This window comes from Drosophila takahashii, chromosome 3R (genome assembly GCF_030179915.1).
Source record: "Drosophila takahashii strain IR98-3 E-12201 chromosome 3R, DtakHiC1v2, whole genome shotgun sequence".
NCBI classification, from domain to species: domain Eukaryota; kingdom Metazoa; phylum Arthropoda; class Insecta; order Diptera; family Drosophilidae; genus Drosophila; species Drosophila takahashii.
Genome location: NC_091681.1, coordinates 9,602,071 through 9,618,303, shown reverse-complemented (window position 1 = coordinate 9,618,303; position 16,233 = coordinate 9,602,071). Strand labels below are relative to the sequence as shown.

The 16,233-nt window shown below is 36.4% G+C and overlaps 1 protein-coding gene across 3 annotated transcripts; it reads right to left on the bottom strand.

Moving 5' to 3' along the window:
* Positions 1-83: 83 nt before the first annotated feature.
* Positions 84-3,368, bottom strand: LOC138913558 (uncharacterized). 3 transcript variants are annotated; one of them, XM_070217537.1, is made up of 8 exons: positions 3,179-3,365; positions 2,984-3,108; positions 2,443-2,688; positions 2,225-2,384; positions 1,990-2,165; positions 1,775-1,931; positions 1,398-1,711; positions 84-795 (listed from the first exon to the last, which is right to left on the bottom strand). In XM_070217537.1, exons 1-8 carry the CDS (start codon positions 3,231-3,233, stop codon positions 517-519), a joined length of 1,512 nt encoding a protein of 503 aa, XP_070073638.1. In that variant the 5' UTR covers positions 3,234-3,365; the 3' UTR covers positions 84-516. The 3 variants fall into 3 exon arrangements, with proteins under 3 accessions (XP_070073638.1, XP_070073639.1, XP_070073640.1); XM_070217539.1 differs by having other exon boundaries at positions 608-795; positions 1,463-1,711; positions 3,179-3,368; XM_070217538.1 differs by lacking the exon at positions 2,984-3,108 and having other exon boundaries at positions 3,179-3,302.
* Between the last annotated feature and the right edge of the window lie 12,865 nt (positions 3,369-16,233).

Below are 16,233 nucleotides of genomic sequence, written 5' to 3'. Positions count from 1 at the left end.
TTAGTTTAAGGGTCTCATTTCCTATTTTTAGGGCAATTAGCTTTGAAAATAGAAAAATCGCCCTAGATCTACAAAAAATCGCCCTAAATGTGTGACAAATTCACCCGTATTTTTAGGGCAATTTGCCCTAATTTTGTTGCCTAGTCGCCATTGACCCCCGTTTTAGGGCGATTTTCCTTGTTTTTAGGGCGATTTTACCGGAAAATTTCTATGAGTGCATTGCTAATTACATTGATCTTAAAAATAATGATTAGGCTTTATGTATTTTTTGGTCATTAGCATGTGTGCTTCCGCCGGAGGAAATTTTAAGTCTTTTAAATTTATTACGCTAAATACTGAGTGTTTTATAATTTCATAGCTAGTTAAATGACTATCATATTTAACTTCTAATTCCATACATAGAAATAATAATTTATTTTGGATTGAGCAGATTTCTTTTATTTCAAATGCTTTAAAATCTGGTTCGTAGCCATATAAAATGAAACCTATTTTGTAAATTATGTTTCGCAGCTTTGCTTATACATGGCAAGTTATATTATCAGTACTTGAAATAAAGTTAGCAATTTCATTGCTGTACAAGGAACTATGGCTGAGGCACCCCGATTTGCTTAAAACTACATCTTGGACTTCAAAAGTGTGCACAAAATCCGCAAAGTTTATGCACATTTTCTTGGCCAAAGAGAGAATAACATTTTTACGAGATGTTATATTTTTGGTGTAAGTTTTCAATCTCTTATGATTTGCCTCAAATGGAAATGTCCATAAGTGCTTGACTGGCCCTGACTCTTGAACGATCTGGAAGTAATGGTTCAGAAAATGGTGTTTGGGTTTTAGCGAATCATTAAACAGAACGGTGTACTCCCTATTGTGAAACTGTATGCATTCTTTTAAAGACTTTAAGTCTGCTGTCGTGTACTCAGAATATGTAATATGATAATACAAATAATACGATAAAAATTTAATACCTGAACTAATACCTAAGTCAACTTAAAAAAATGTGATAAATGTAAATTAAAACCTATGCCAAAAATAAAAAAAATAAGATAAATGCAACTAAAAACTAAACTTCAAAATATGTCAAAAAATAAAAAAAGAAGATAAATTAAACTAAAAACTAAACTTCAAAATATGTCAAAAAATAAAAAAATAGAGAAATGCAACTAACATCTAAACTTCAAAGTATGTCAAAACAGAAAAAAAATATAATAAATGGAAACTAATATCTAAAATATTTACAGTTTTAAATTTCGATAGTCGTTCAAGAGTTCCGAAAGGGCTTTACTTTTCTTATCTGACTCTAGGTTAATCTCGAAAAACAGTTTTTGTATCAATGTCCATACCAAAGCACATTCTGGTGGGAACTCGAGGTTCAAAACAAAAAATATTTTAAAACACACCTCAATGCTTTTCAATAAACTTGGCATTTTATAAAAAACACCTGAGAGGTAAATTGCAAATTCACCAAGGTCATACGGGGTCGATCCCACGGCGCAGATAAATGGCTGCAGTTTCTGCTTTCCGGTGTAGTAGTTTTCCGTTAATGCCTTTAAATGGGTCTGCAGTTCACCAACAGTAGCCTTCCAAACCAGGAAACGGCTTCGCGAGTCTTCAATGGTGAGCTTCGCGCTCTTGCTCCCGCCGTCCTTTTTTGTTCTGGTTGTTGGCACCAACACTGCGTGGATCGCAAGCCACAATAAAGTTGATTGTTTGTCTATTTAAATTGGAAAAGTCTAATTATTGAATGGGAATAGAAAAAAAAACAAAAAGCACATACCTTCGGAGTTGTTTTCCAACGATTTGAGCAGGTTTATTGTCTGTTGCTCCTTTACCTTCCCTCTTAAAAGGGGAACAATTTTTACCTTGAAGTCGTCCCACTTCTTCGAAAAGAGGTTTGCGGAAGCTGGATGTATTAGCTCGAAGTCGTTCTCGATCTAAATTATTTACTTATGTTAGGAAAAAACGATTTTACAAAAGTCTTTTAGAGCTTACCAGGTTATATCCAAAGGATTGAGATAAAATTGGAAACTCTTCAAATACCTCGAGAAGATTGGCATCCGACTTGAGAAAATCGCATCTCCATTGAAATGTGGAGTTCCAGTGGGTTATTACAGACTCGAATGGCTCAATATTAAATTTGAGCCAATTCAAGGCCAACTCGACTTCATCTATTATTTATCAATATATGAAAGTTAACATGTAAGCACTACAAAGGTAAATTACTTACCTTGTATAGGAGGCAATTGCAGATTTGGACACTCGTTTTCCTTAGTTTTCGGAAGAAGTTTTCGGCTTTTCGCACTGCTATACCGGGCTTTAATGTTGTAATAGTGGCTGTACAGTAAGCCGCATGGTTTCTTTCCTTTGATTCTTAAGAAGTATGTGTCCTAAAAAGTTACCAAAATGTTTTACTTTAATATTTTTAACTGTGTTACATTTACTTACAGCCGTCTCAGACTCAAAAAGTTCCGCAATTTGGTTGGCTATGTCCTCCAACAAATTTTGCCTTGCCTTAAACTCTTTTCCGAGTAAATATTCGCATATTAGAGAACTTAAATCTTTTCTTAATTGGGAGCTAAGAGTTTTAAGTTCTGAAAAGTGCTTGAGAATTAGCTTCCCTTTTCTGCTTTTTGCTATAATTCGAGGTACGCAAACACTTCTTTCGGGATCCGTAATAGCCTTAACGTCGTCCTTTTAAAGAAAACAAATTTTTAGATATGATTTTAAAAATGCACAACCAACACACACAATTTTCATTTAGCGTGCGATTGCATTTACTGCAACTTCTAGAAAAAAAACCGACAAACAAATTTCGACCGCTGACAATATGACGCAATAGAAATTTGGGGGTTGTTTTTGAATATGCATTTGTGCATGCGGTATAGATATATATGTATGTGTGTGTTCTGTTGCATCATCTTTTTGACTCAAACACTGTTTACATATGCACATACATACATATGTATACTCTTATTAATTTTCTTACTTTGTTTTGCCACATTTCCAATTTTTTAAAAAATTCTACTGCTGGGCCGACTAGCTCCACAGGAATTTCACCTCGTAGCTGCTCCCAAGTCAAATTTTTTAAAGTTTCAATGCTGAATTTTCGTTCTGTTACAGATATGTAAATTCAATAACTTATTGATATTCAAATTGCACATTTATATATGTATGTACTTACCAGAAAAAATTCCAGAGAAAGCATCGCCTCCCAAGTCCTTTAATACCGTTTCCATTTTTTTACTTTCTCACAAACAAATAGTTACTCAAAAACACGTCATTCACTTCCAAGCGTCCGAAAAATTGTGACAAAGGCTAGACAATGCAACTCTTTCTACCCACACCCTTGCCACTGCAACGGACGAAAAGTAGCAAAGAAGAAGAAAAAGGTCCGACCTAATATACACACACATTCACTTGTTTTGACCTGTCAACCACACACACATACACACATGCATTACATATGTATCCATTAACTGCGTCTTAAAATTTCGTCTGACTCTTCCTTGTTTTTAGGGCAATTTCAGAACATTTTTTTTGCTATTTTGTTCAACGTTTTAGGGCGATTTCGCCATAAAAAGAAGGAATAACTTTTGGAGTCGACTCATAAAAATTCGCCCTAAAAAACAGGACAAATTTACCTTTTTGAAAAAACTAACCCTAAAAAATATTTTCCATGGCGATTTTTCGTATATTTAGGGCTAGCCACCCGTATAATAAGAAAATTTTCCGTAGTTTTAGGGCGACCTCGGTTTTAGGGCGACTTTTCTAGTATTTAGGTAAAAATTTCTATGAGTGTGTAAATAGCAATGTTTTAGCAATAAGAATAAGTAGAAAATAAAATATTATAAGTAGTAATACAACAATTATAAATTGTGTAAATAACAACAAACAAAAATATAAAAAGAAAAAACAAAAAAAAATATATTGAAATCGTATTTTTATTAATGAAAAATGGCCGTGAAATTTTGGGGAGCATTTTACATATTTTAGGGCAATTCGCCTATAAATCCACAGAAAACGCCCTAGATTTATGAAAATCTGCCTTTAATTTTAGGATATTTTTCCTTATTTCTAGGGCAATTCGCCCTAAAATCCAGAAAAACACCCTAGATTTATAAAAAACTGCCTTTAGTTTAAAGGTATTTTTTCCGATTTCCAGGGCAATTCGCCTATAAGTCCAGAAAAATCGCCCTGGATTCAAAGGAAACTGCCTTTAGTTTAAGGGTCTCATTTCCTATTTTTAGGGCAATTAGCTTTGAAAATAGAAAAATCGCCCTAGATCTACAAAAAATCGCCCTAAATGTGTGACAAATTCACCCGTATTTTTAGGGCAATTTGCCCTAATTTTGTTGCCTAGTCGCCATTGACCCCCGTTTTAGGGCGATTTTCCTTGTTTTTAGGGCGATTTTACCGGAAAATTTCTATGAGTGTACGGTTTTTGGGGTCCCATATCGACCCACCCTATTGAACACATTTGAACACCCCAGAAAAAAAAGAGTATTGCAGCTGGGGAACCAACAACAACGACTTCAGCCATCGACGATTCTTGGCTAATAAAATTGTTAGACAGATAAACTGATATTGATATTTTTCCGCTTTCCAGTTTTCGTTGCTTTGTTGTGGTTATGGCTGCTGCCTTGTCGCGGGACATAATTTGTTATCAATAAAATCAAATTAAGCTTGTCCCTAGGCGACGCCAGGAGATGGACCCTTTGAGATAGCGGCATGTGAGTCCGGGGCCCGAATCGACGACAATATCCAATCCAACCCACTTTAAACAAACAAACAGCCGAGCCAAGGAGATCGACCACAATCAGCGGCAAGTGTAAACACGTGGGATTGTTGGCGAGCGGGGAGGAAGCAAGAGCAAAGGAACCCGGGAAGGAACTCGTGAAGGTCCCTCGGGGCGTTTGTCCTGCGGCACACGCAGTAGGTGGCTGAAACCAACTGACCTAGACCCTCTTCCTCTCGAAAATCCAGCTAATTAAGTTTTAACGGCACTTGTTAACATTGGACCTGTTTTGGCCCTCTGTCCGGCCTCTCGATTCGGACCTTTCTCTCCAAGGGACTTTGCACACGCCCCTGCAAAAGGAGTCTCTGGAAATGGCAGTTCCTTGTTGGATTTTGAAATAGGATTAAATTGATTTCCCGCTACTCGACAAGCCTCATTCCTAACTACCTGAGTAAGTGGTTCTTCGTGTCTTCGTAGGTGTGATGAGGTCAGCAGTTTTCAGTCATGACTTATGATTGGCCAAAGTATCATTGACAGATGCTTGTTGAAGATTGAAATGTTCCATGAAATTGTTGACTGCAGGAGCACCTGACAAGGATACCGGAGCTGTCAAAAGAAGTATCAAGTAGCAAAATACAAATTTCACTTCTGAACAAAAGAGAATTTGTATGTAACAAATAACAAAGAAATATTTCTAAAAATTCGGCCAGTATTTCCTTTAAGAAAACTGCTGATATTCTTTCTTCGTTATTAACTTTCCTCCCCGAAATTATTAATTCAGAATTAAAATATGCAACGAGCAAATATCTGAAAACTGTCAAAAAGTGTTTCATTAACATTCGGCACCTCTCATAAAATCATTGAAAGCTTGAATCCTTCAGTGCTTAGCAACAAAAAATACAAACCTAACTCTGCGATCTTATGGATCTGCAACCCTCTGTCCCGGGCTTTTAGTAATTTTTACTTCATTGCATAAATATTTATGCGCTTTTAAAAACGCTCAAGATCTCGGAAGGAATGAAACGCTCGCAAATATTTGACAAAATACAAAGGAATCGAGGCTAACGGCAATGTGTCAATGGCGGAAGAAGGAGCTGCCAAGGACCCTCATTAGTGCAGGAGCTGAGCAAAAGAACAAGGACTAAAGTTGGCTCGAAGAAAAGCGGAACAAAGGACTCGAGCACTCCCATCCACGCCCTTTCAGAGGGGCGTGTCGACTGACTGAACAATTAGGGCGGGAAAGGTGAGGGAATATATGTACTCGGAGATGGGGTGGATCGGTTGGGAGGGTCGACCTCGAGCCGAATCGGCGAAATTATTGCTGGCGGTGGCTGAAGGCAAAAGGCAAAGTCCAAAGAAGTTCGGGAACCGGTCGCAAGGATGCTGACATTTACTTGACTTTAAATGCGCGGAATCTGGAAATTCGATACGCCCGGAAGTTGGACAATTGGCCCGGCTCTGTAATGGGGGTCGACCTCTCCGGTTCGCCTATAACTCTCCCCTTAGTCGGGATCTTGGAACTCCTACTTCTCGAAACTAAAAGGAAGGTGTGCAATTTTATTCCACTTCTGGGTTGCCGTTTTGACTTCTAATTTAGCATCCAGCCTTCACGAAAAGCGCGCCAGAAACTTTCTCACGCTCCATTTGACAACTTCCGGGCTCAGGAGTCCCGGAGCTATTCATTCCCCTGGTCGGTAATTACATGAATGGAACGGACTTTGTTTTTTGGCAGCTTTTATTTTCGCTTAGTTGCAAATGCGCATTCGGTTGCACATTTCTTGTGGTGGATTTTCATTGAAAAGTGTTCAAGTGGAAGTCGTTGGGCTTTCCTACTTGCTTTTCCCGACTTTTTGCCCTGAAGTGACTGACAACCGTTTGGCTTTTGCCTTCAACACTTTCCGCTCAAGTGTTGGTCCTTGGCTGCCGGAATAAAAGGAGTTACATTTCTGAAGTAGTCGACTTCTCGAGATGGGATTGAAGTGGCCGTTGAGTTGAGCCGTTCTCTGAAGCTAATGAAGCCGAAGTTTGTCCTCGCGAGTTTGAGGGCAAGGTCACCAAGGCCTGCAAGGAAACGGCAGAGGGACAACTAAATTTTAGTTAAATATAGTTCGTTATAGTTCGTTACCTACAAAGTGTTGGAATTTTAGAATTAGAAGAATTATTAGAATTATCTTTAAGTACACTCAAAAATTTTTTTTTCCTAAATTTTAGAAAATCGCCATAAAATGAAATTTTTTCTTAATTTTATAAAATTTTCTGAATTTTAGAAATTGTTTTCTTGAATCTAGGAAAAAAGACCATAAAAACAGAATTTTATGAAAAACCTTTCTAAAATTTAGAAAAATGATTTTTTTTCTTAAATCAATGGTGTTTTTTTCTAGTTTGCTCTCCAAAAATTTTTATAAATTAATGGCGATTTCGCCATTAAATTAAGAAAAAATGTACTTCAGCCCTTCCTATAATCTAGAAAGTCGCCATAAAAAATACGGTAAATTTTTCTAAATTTTAAGAATTTTTCTGAATTAAAAAAAAATGTTTTCTTGAAAACAGAAAAGTAGAATTAGAAAATCACCATAGATTTAAGAAAAACTTTTTGTAATTCTTTTATGCTTCTCACTCTTTCTTCGAAACGAAAAAGAAGAAGACAAGGGGTTAGTCCGCGGCGCGTTGCGACGACAGTTTTTGGCGTATGTATGTATATGTTTATGTGTGATTGTGCGTATGATCGAGAATTTTCTTGTGCGTAGCTGTAACTTTTATTGCGTTGTTGTTTTGGAAATGCAGTCTCTCGCGAGAGAGTTGCTTGCGTTGCGCTACATTTTGAACCCTTGTGCTCAGTTTATGATGAGCATTGCAAGTAATAAGTTTGTGTTGAGCCTATTTAAGAAAGTTAAAGTGCGATCCCTCTAAGAGGCAATTAATAGGTAAGCAATTTAAATTAATTTAAATATAAATTTGGTAAGTGTGTGAAAATTTATGGTAAGCAAAGGGCATACTATTGCAGGCCGCAAATACCATCCTTCTCTAATATTAATTTTTATTTTCAATTGCAGGAATAATTTCAATTTCAGGTATTGTTGATAATTTGACAGTAAGTAAGTAAATTTTAATAATAGGTAATATATTAAATATTTACTTAATATTAATATTAATAATTTTTTATCTTTTTTGTTTTCTTTTCTCTTTTTTGTTTAGGAAATATTTATAATGTAATTTTTATCTTTTTTTGTTTTTTTTATATTTTTTGTTTTGTTTTCCTTTTTTGTTTAGGAAATATTAATAATTTTCTTTTCATCTTTTTCATTTTCTTTTCTCTTTCTTGTTTAGGAAATAAAATAGTAAAATAAATATGTATACATTTTATTAAAATAAAGAAAATTTTCTGAAAATAAAAAAAGTCCTTTCTTATTTTAAGAAAAAAATTCTAGTTTGTTCGCAATTTTATGGCAATTTTTTCTTGATTTTAGAAAAATATTTCTGCTTTTCAGAAATTTTTTTCTAAATTTTAGAAAATTCCTTTCTAAAAAATACGGTAAATCGCCATCGACTGAAATTCATGGCGAATTTCTTGATTTAATGGCGATTTCGGGCTGTTTTTTTTTTGAGTGTATTCTTTATACCCTTGTAGAGGGTATTATAATTTCAGTCAGATGTTTGCAACGCAGTGAAGGAGACGTTTCCGACCACATAAAGTATATATATTCTTGATCAGCACCAATAGCCGTTTCTAAAGCTATCGCGATGAAACTTTCCCAAAAGTCTTCTTTCTATTGCAGGTAGTACATATGTCGGAGCGACCCGGATCGGACCACTATATCTTAAGGCTCCCATAGGAATATTCATAGAAATATAAGAAAATTCATTGTAACTTTGTAGGAAGTAGGCGTTTTGATTCTTGACTACTTAAAAACAAAATTTAAATAAATAGAAACCCTGAATCTGGAATCCCTGGATTCTCACCGAGTGAGCATTCTTTTATCTGCAAGGGTATATAAGCTTCGCCTGGCCGAAGGTAGCTTCCTTTCTTGTTTTTTAATAAAGCCTTTGCTAAATGGAAATCATCTGTGAAATTAAACAGCGTTCGGTACAATAACATTTAACTGTGCCCCCGCTGTACACTGTACGGACAGCAGAGAACGGGCAGAGCTATTTTCTATGTCCGCTTACCGCAAGTTTGCCGACAGATGATTAAATCGAACAATATGATTACTTTAAATATTTATAGACTTTATAATAATGAATAATATTTATAATATTGAGACAAATTATATTTATAATAATTATTATACAGCAAAGGTTTTCACAAGCGCCGAATAAGGTCAACCAAATGACATCCTCCACAAATGTATAAGACATGCAAAACCCCTAACAATATCAGATAAAGTTATTGTTGAACATCCCCTTGTAGACTTAATTCCTGTTGATTAAAACAACATTTCGGCTAATTGAGTTGCCATAATGCGACAGAAGCTGTAAAACAAACAGATTACGACGAAAGGCTCTAAGTCAAAGGGAAGGACAAAGCCGAAACTAAAACACTGACAGGAACCCGAATGAAACGAATTCCCAATCCGATTGGACTGGGCTCGGCAGGATATCCGTGTCACTTAATTGTACGACACTTTATTGGATTTTAAAAAGGACTGTGTTTCTGTCGCCAAGCCAACGACAACGAAAAACAACCATGGACGTGGGTAATTAAATTTCCCGTGGAGCCGAATTGGATCAAGGCGATGACGATGACGCACTTCGTTGAGATGGGGACACCAAATGGATTTGATTGAATTAAGGACGTGGTAAAGGAGCTACACAGAGAAAAGTACATGGAAATAGTGGAAGTAGTGTTCAAAAATATGAAATACCTACCTACATATTTAAATGGTTAACTTAAATAGTTTCTCCATTCAATAAAACCAGCCTTATAAAACATACTGGACTTTCAATTAAACCATTTATAATATATTTTTGAAAAGGGAGATACTACAGTACTTAGCAATGATAAAACTAATAATAATTTTATTATTCTTAAATTCCGCTAAAATAGATTGTCTGCTTAACAGAAATATTACAAGACAGACGGAATAAAAAATTAATCTAATGACTCTTAAATTTTCTTTGGCTGAACTAACAAATTTTATTTATTCCTTAGCTCTAAAAATAAGTCCTAATTCTGCGGTATAGTTTCCTCAATCCTTTCTTCCTGTGCAGGGATGTGCTTGCTTAAATGTCGCCAATGATGATGCTGACGCCGAGATCCTGGTGGGGGTCCTGGGCCCCGGAGTACCTCCCCCTCCATGGATTCCTCTGGATCTGAACCAACCAATTGCCAAGCTGCGTGAGCGTCTCGTATTTGCTTCGTCCTGACGCTCGGCAGTCGCCCGACAGGATGTGCGATGCGTTCGCAGCTTTTGCTCCCTGTGGAGTCTCTCAATGCGGCGTTAAAATTTGGGGGGTGTATCAATTTCGATTCATTGCCATTTTAGTCGTTGCTGGCTATCCCCAATCGAGAGGGTGGATTTGCACCCTCTATATATATACGCAAAATGTTGTTCTTTTGCTTTTGCACTTAAGTGCTACTGTGCTACACTCTGCCTTCCATCAACGCCAAAAAGGGCAATTTTGGGGTTTGTTCAACGTTTCCTTGTTTTTGTCGCTGGAAGCAATAAAAATCATTCAAGTGCCATATGCTCGGCCACCCTCGCACCCTCCTCATCTCACGACCCTGCTAATAGCTATATATACATACATACATGTGCCACTTTTGTGGTTGGGGCAATTAAATTGTGTGCCCCGATAATATAACGATTACACATATGACACAATATGATTATACGATTTTATTATTAATTTATGGGGATGACGTGGTGGGTATGTGAAATGTAATATTATTATTGTTAATTGCTGATTAATGGAATATTTCGATATGCGTTTATAAAGGAACGAAGTAAATCATTAAATACAATAATAGACTTAGGGAAAACGTTAAGATGATTTGCTAAGAATTCGCTTTTACTTAACTTTATTTCTAAATCCTATAAAATTAGGTATCAGAAGTTCTTGCAATAATTTATCAGACTTCCATTATCTGTACATTATATAGTGTAGGTACATCGAAATCGAAAGTTACATTTAATACGTTTACCACTTAGATTTCAAAGGGCTTTGTGATATGTTTCTTTAGACAATAGACAAATCTCAATAAGAATATAACAACGTTAATGGTCGACTTTTTATTCTCGTACCCCATCAATTCCAATGAAATATGTCTGTTCTAACGATTACAAATATGATGTTAAATTAACCTCAAAAATTGATCACCCTCGAATGCCAAAAAACAATTATACCATTTGACGAACCGCCTCCGACACCGTTGCACAATAATTTTAATGGTGAACAGAACAGGTGCTTGTTCAGCCTTACACAATTCCTGATAAATGTCGGCCCATCGAAGATCATGTACGGACAGCGAAAACAAACATTTTTCAAAACGCGGTCCAAGTGCCAGTCAGTCAGTAGAAGAGACCCTCTCGACTGCGAGCCCGAAGTGATGTCTGCTAATTAATTTGGCCCAAAAGGAGCTGAGCCGGCCACAAGTGAGATCGTCGAGTCGTCGAGGGCTGCGTTCTGACGCGATGCGCGTTTTTGTTTGCGTTTTTAAATGGTGGGCAATATTTTAAACCTAATTAATCAAGCAAAGCCCTCGGCCACGCCTCCAGGCCTCAGTGGTTGATGGATGTTACGAGATTATAAAGGAGGCTGAAAGCGCTAAACGGAGGCGGACAGTTTGCCCGGCATTTAGTGGCTTTATTAAGCCCAGAGTTGGTGTTGCCCACAGCAGAGTTTAAACTCAGCCATAAATTACCTAAGTGAGTTTGCTAAATAATAATAAAAAGCTTTAAGTGTAATGAAACAATAAAGTACGTAAACTCTTTTATAAGTTTGAATAGATTTTTGTTTAGTAATACCATAAGGGGAGATCCTGTCTTTTATATTAAATTGTGTTAAATTAAAAATTTTAATTTAAAATATTATAATTATTTATAGCTAAGTACAATTGATTTTGATTTAAATAAAACTGTTCTTAACTATCACTTTCAATTTCGATGTCCATTGGAACTTGAGCTTAGATTCAGGAAAAAACTAGACCCTTATCTGTTGAACTTTAAACAATTAAAATTTTTAAACAACAAATTGCTACTGTCTAATTTAAACAGTTATGTTTTCAAAACCTCTGATAATATTTTCCCACTGCCCCTAAACTCATTCTGAAGCTGTCCCTATCTAATTACAACTCAGTTATCGCTTAATTGCTACCCACATGAGCCGCGCACTCACTCCCTCCCTTGAAAATAAAATGTTGACAAGATAAGGCGACAAATTACCTGGGCGAGACGGAACGATCGGGAGTGCTCGAGAGGGAACTAGCGGTGCGGAGAGGGAGGTTCCGGTCAGTGCTGCCATTTTGTCCTCTTTCCGGACAGATCTGTCCTTTTTTTAACGGCTTTATCCGGAAAAAATTTCAAACATCCCCTATCCGGAAATCTATCCTTTTTTCAAAAAAAGGTTTTGAGTGTTAGTTTTGCTAGTCGAAAGTGTATAAACCTGTTTTTATTTGCTAAAATGCCTTTTTAACCATCATTCTTACAGTTCGGCACTTAAAAAATAATTATTTTTACAAATTATCAAAGAGACGTAAAGCAGTCGATGGATTTTCTTTATAGTACGATTTTTTCTGTAGCAAAAAAAAGAGGAAAGCACTTTCTCTGCTTTTTTGACAGAAAAAAAATTCAGATTTGAACGACTCTTTTTCGGGTTTGACTCAGATATTTAATTTTTTTGTATTACGAATATAGTTACTTGAAATGCATTAATTATTATAATAATTTAAGATTATTACGTATACGCACAAAAATTTACCATGGTAAAATGGTCAAACAAAGAAGGTTGTGAGTCGGGCGCAGTAGATCATTACATAATTAAATTTTATTTAAAATCCATTTATATTAAGTAAATATATAACCCATTGGTAAAAACAGAAAAATGTAGGCACATTTACTTTTGTCCTTTTTTTTGTCCCTTTCTTAAATTTTTTGTCCTTTTTTTCCCTGTTTTTTATGGCTTATCTGTCCTGTTTTTAAAGCTGAGTGATGGCAGCACTGGTTCCGGTTCCATTTCCAGTTTGGGACTTGGACTTCAGGCTCGTTTGTAATGCGACACCTTCGTGTGAAAATTTATGACCCTCAGTTTCAGAACCGACTTCCACCAAAAGTAGAAATTCGTAAAGAAACCTATTTTTATGGTATGCTTACTATATGGCAAAGTGCTTTAATTCATCATAATGAAAAAACGAAGGAGGAATAAGAAATAAACAATCTATTAGGCAACCCGTCGTTATTGACGTATTACAAGACGTCATGCGAGCCTTTCAGCCAAAACCTTTGCCTCGTGCCCCGTCAAGGCCTAATGATAAGTCCTCCCCTCTCCTGGACTTATGATAATACTGCAGTGGCTCTTGGTCCCGGCGAAGACTTATAGAGCATGGCCAATTTTGAATTTGTTCTTTTATTTGCTGCCCCGGATGATTGAGTGCCCGAAGCTGATGACAAATTGCGCTTGAAGTGGCGCGCTCAATGTTTGGTTGTCCCCCAAACTTTCTGTGTTTCTTTAAATTGGTCTCGCAGACCACTTGACCAGTCCTCACACTGAATGGGCTTTGGGCGGGAAGTACTCTAAGTAATAGGGGGAATTATGAATATAACATTGTAGGCCCGTCTTTTGATCGTACTTATACGAACACCAGACCGAAGAAAGTTGTGAGGCTTGCGAAATATTTTTTTAAAATAAATACAGTTCGTCATGAGGAAATTGTGAAAAAGAACAACGGATTTTCAGAATTTTAAGGAAAAGAACATTTATTTTTGATTCGGGGAGGAATTTTGGGACAAATTCCTTTTAATATTTTCAAGTCTAATATTCAGACCGAACAGCATTTTCCACACAGGGTAGCGTACCTCATATCTGAGCTAATATGCCAAACTGAACATATCTCTGCCAGTGAACTTTTTGCGCACTTTGCGGTTATCCCACATAAGCCCCTTCGCCATGGAACAATCAGGCCACCCTCATTTTGACTAATTTATTTGATTTTGTTTATGAGCCGATTGGAGAAAAGAGAAGGGCATAGATAGACTGTTCTTTTGTTTAATCAAAAGCAATTGTTGAATTCAGTGATTACATGTGTTGTTCATCTTTGTGTTGTCACTGTTGCTTTGGTTACAATGATTTTGTGCGAGTTTAAGCTTGCCTTTAGATATAGAAAGGGAGCAGAAAATTCGGTTTATCCATTTAAATTAAAACATTTTAGACGTGTTTTACTGTTAATAAATAATACAACCCATTCTACGTTCCAATCTTACTATGCTCACTTCATGGAAAGGGCATCTGGCATCCCGAAAATATGAGAAAATATTCCAATCGACTTACCTGCGAACGAACCATAAGCGGAGGAAAAAACGTGGTCATTAATTTACGCATAAAACTTTATAATTTATGACAATATGAGGTGTAGCTGGAGCGCCGACTCCAACCAAACTCCAACTCCATCCTCAACCTTAGGATCCCGAACCAAAAAGTGGCCAGTAAATGAAGTCTGAAGATCGTTGGGCATGGCTTTTCGTTTCTTTCCCTTGTGGCTCGTTGGGATCCTCCAGCATAAGCGACTTTTATAATTATGTCTACGCATAAAAATCACATAAATTTGTGCACAAACGCAACAACAATAACGAGTTCTACATAATAAATGATGGCGCTTAAAATTTTCAACATCTCCATGGAGACAAAACGATAAAAATCGCTGTTTGAAGTTTAACTCCCTCCCGAAAAAACGAAGTCAGCAGTCAAGTGCTTTGATCAACTTCTCATCTTATGAATGAATTAATGTATTTTTTGGGCATAACATTTTTAATGCAACTTAAAAAATGTGACTCTTTGTCATTAATAAAATTCAACATTTGACTTCATTTTTTCTGGTTTGACTGGGTGTTTTTATTATTTATGATAGCCGGCGCTACATAGCACGGTTCGAATATGCCATTGGTTTTTCAAGAAAATTGTTTGTGTCTTGAAGAATGAAACATTTTAAAGTCGTATGTTAAGAAGAAAGTAATAAATGAACACATGTAATGCTTAATGATTGATTGATGCGTATTATAGATAAAAGCTTAGTTAGTAGCTCGCTGTGAGGTTGGTACCTACTGAATACAATATTTTCTTTCACCTTTCACCCAATTGAGGGTTTTAATCGTCTAATCCCACTCGTAGTTCGGATAAAAAGTGACCCTGAAAATTATTTTTGCCCATAGACAAAGCCTTTATAACAGTTTCCACAAAACAAGAGGGTATTTTATATAAACGTAGAATTCACGTTTTTCGGTTGAACGTGTCTAATATGGAAAACAAGAGAGAACGCTATAGTCGGGTGCCCCGACTATCAGATACCCGTTACTCAGCTAAAGGGAGTGCGAAGGAGATGGAGAAAAACTTTGATCCGCCGTAACTTTTTAACGAATGGTCCGATTTAAAAAATTTCTTCTACATTTCGATAGGTATTGATAAACACAATAACACTGCATTTTTACTTTTCCAAAATATTGAAATTTTTAAAATCGTATATAGCCGATTGTGGGCGTTAGAGGGGGCGTGGCACCCTTTTGAAATAAACTTGCGCTGCGTAGGAACTCCTAGAATCTGCATGCGAAATGTCAATCTTCTAGCTTTTATAGTTTCCGAGATCTCAGCGTTCATACAGACAGACAGACAGACAGACAGACAGACAGACGGACAGACAGACGGACAGACGGACATGGCTGGATCGACTCGGCTAGTGACCCTGATCAAGAATATATATACTTTATGGGGTCGGAAACGCTTCCTTCTACCTGTTACATACTTTTGCACGAATCTAATATACCCTTTTACTCTACGAGTAACGGGTATAATAAAGTGGACCAACTAACATACAAACAAATGCATATTAACATTTAAACGGCCAAAAAATCATAAAAAATAAATCAATTTCTAATAAAATAAAATAAAATAAAGCTTTGCAACGTTCAAGAGGTATTTTGATAAAGAGCAAAAAGAAATTTCTTCGTTCTACTCGACTTGTAGATTCACATATCCAATTTTATATTTTTCTACCATCCACGTAAAATTCGTCCAGCCAAAATTTTAAGGAAATCACAATACCTTTTCATCGGTGTAGAATTTGTTTTACGGCCCAAATTTAAATTAAAAACAACAACAGCTCGAGAAATGGTTATTCCTTTCGAAAAATTTGAAGATCAATTAAGAAAAGGATACGGGCAATTCTCTGTCGTCGCACGCGACGTTTGTACGCTTTGCAAATGAAAACAACCATCTTCCAGGACTTCTTTTCTTTTGGCACTAGGCTCAATTTAAAGGTCTTGATTAGCGTTAAAATATGTGCTAGGGGTGACCTT

Coding starts and splice junctions, on each gene's coding strand:
- LOC138913558 (XM_070217537.1), bottom strand. CDS start 3,233: ATGGAAACGGTATTAAAGGACTTGGGAGGCGATGCTTTCTCTGGAATT. Junction 3,109..3,178: donor TTTCTCTGGAATTTTTTCTG/GTAAGTACATAC, acceptor TATCTGTAACAG/AACGAAAATTCAGCATTGAA. Junction 1,712..1,774: donor GTTGGAAAACAACTCCGAAG/GTATGTGCTTTT, acceptor CAATTTAAATAG/ACAAACAATCAACTTTATTG.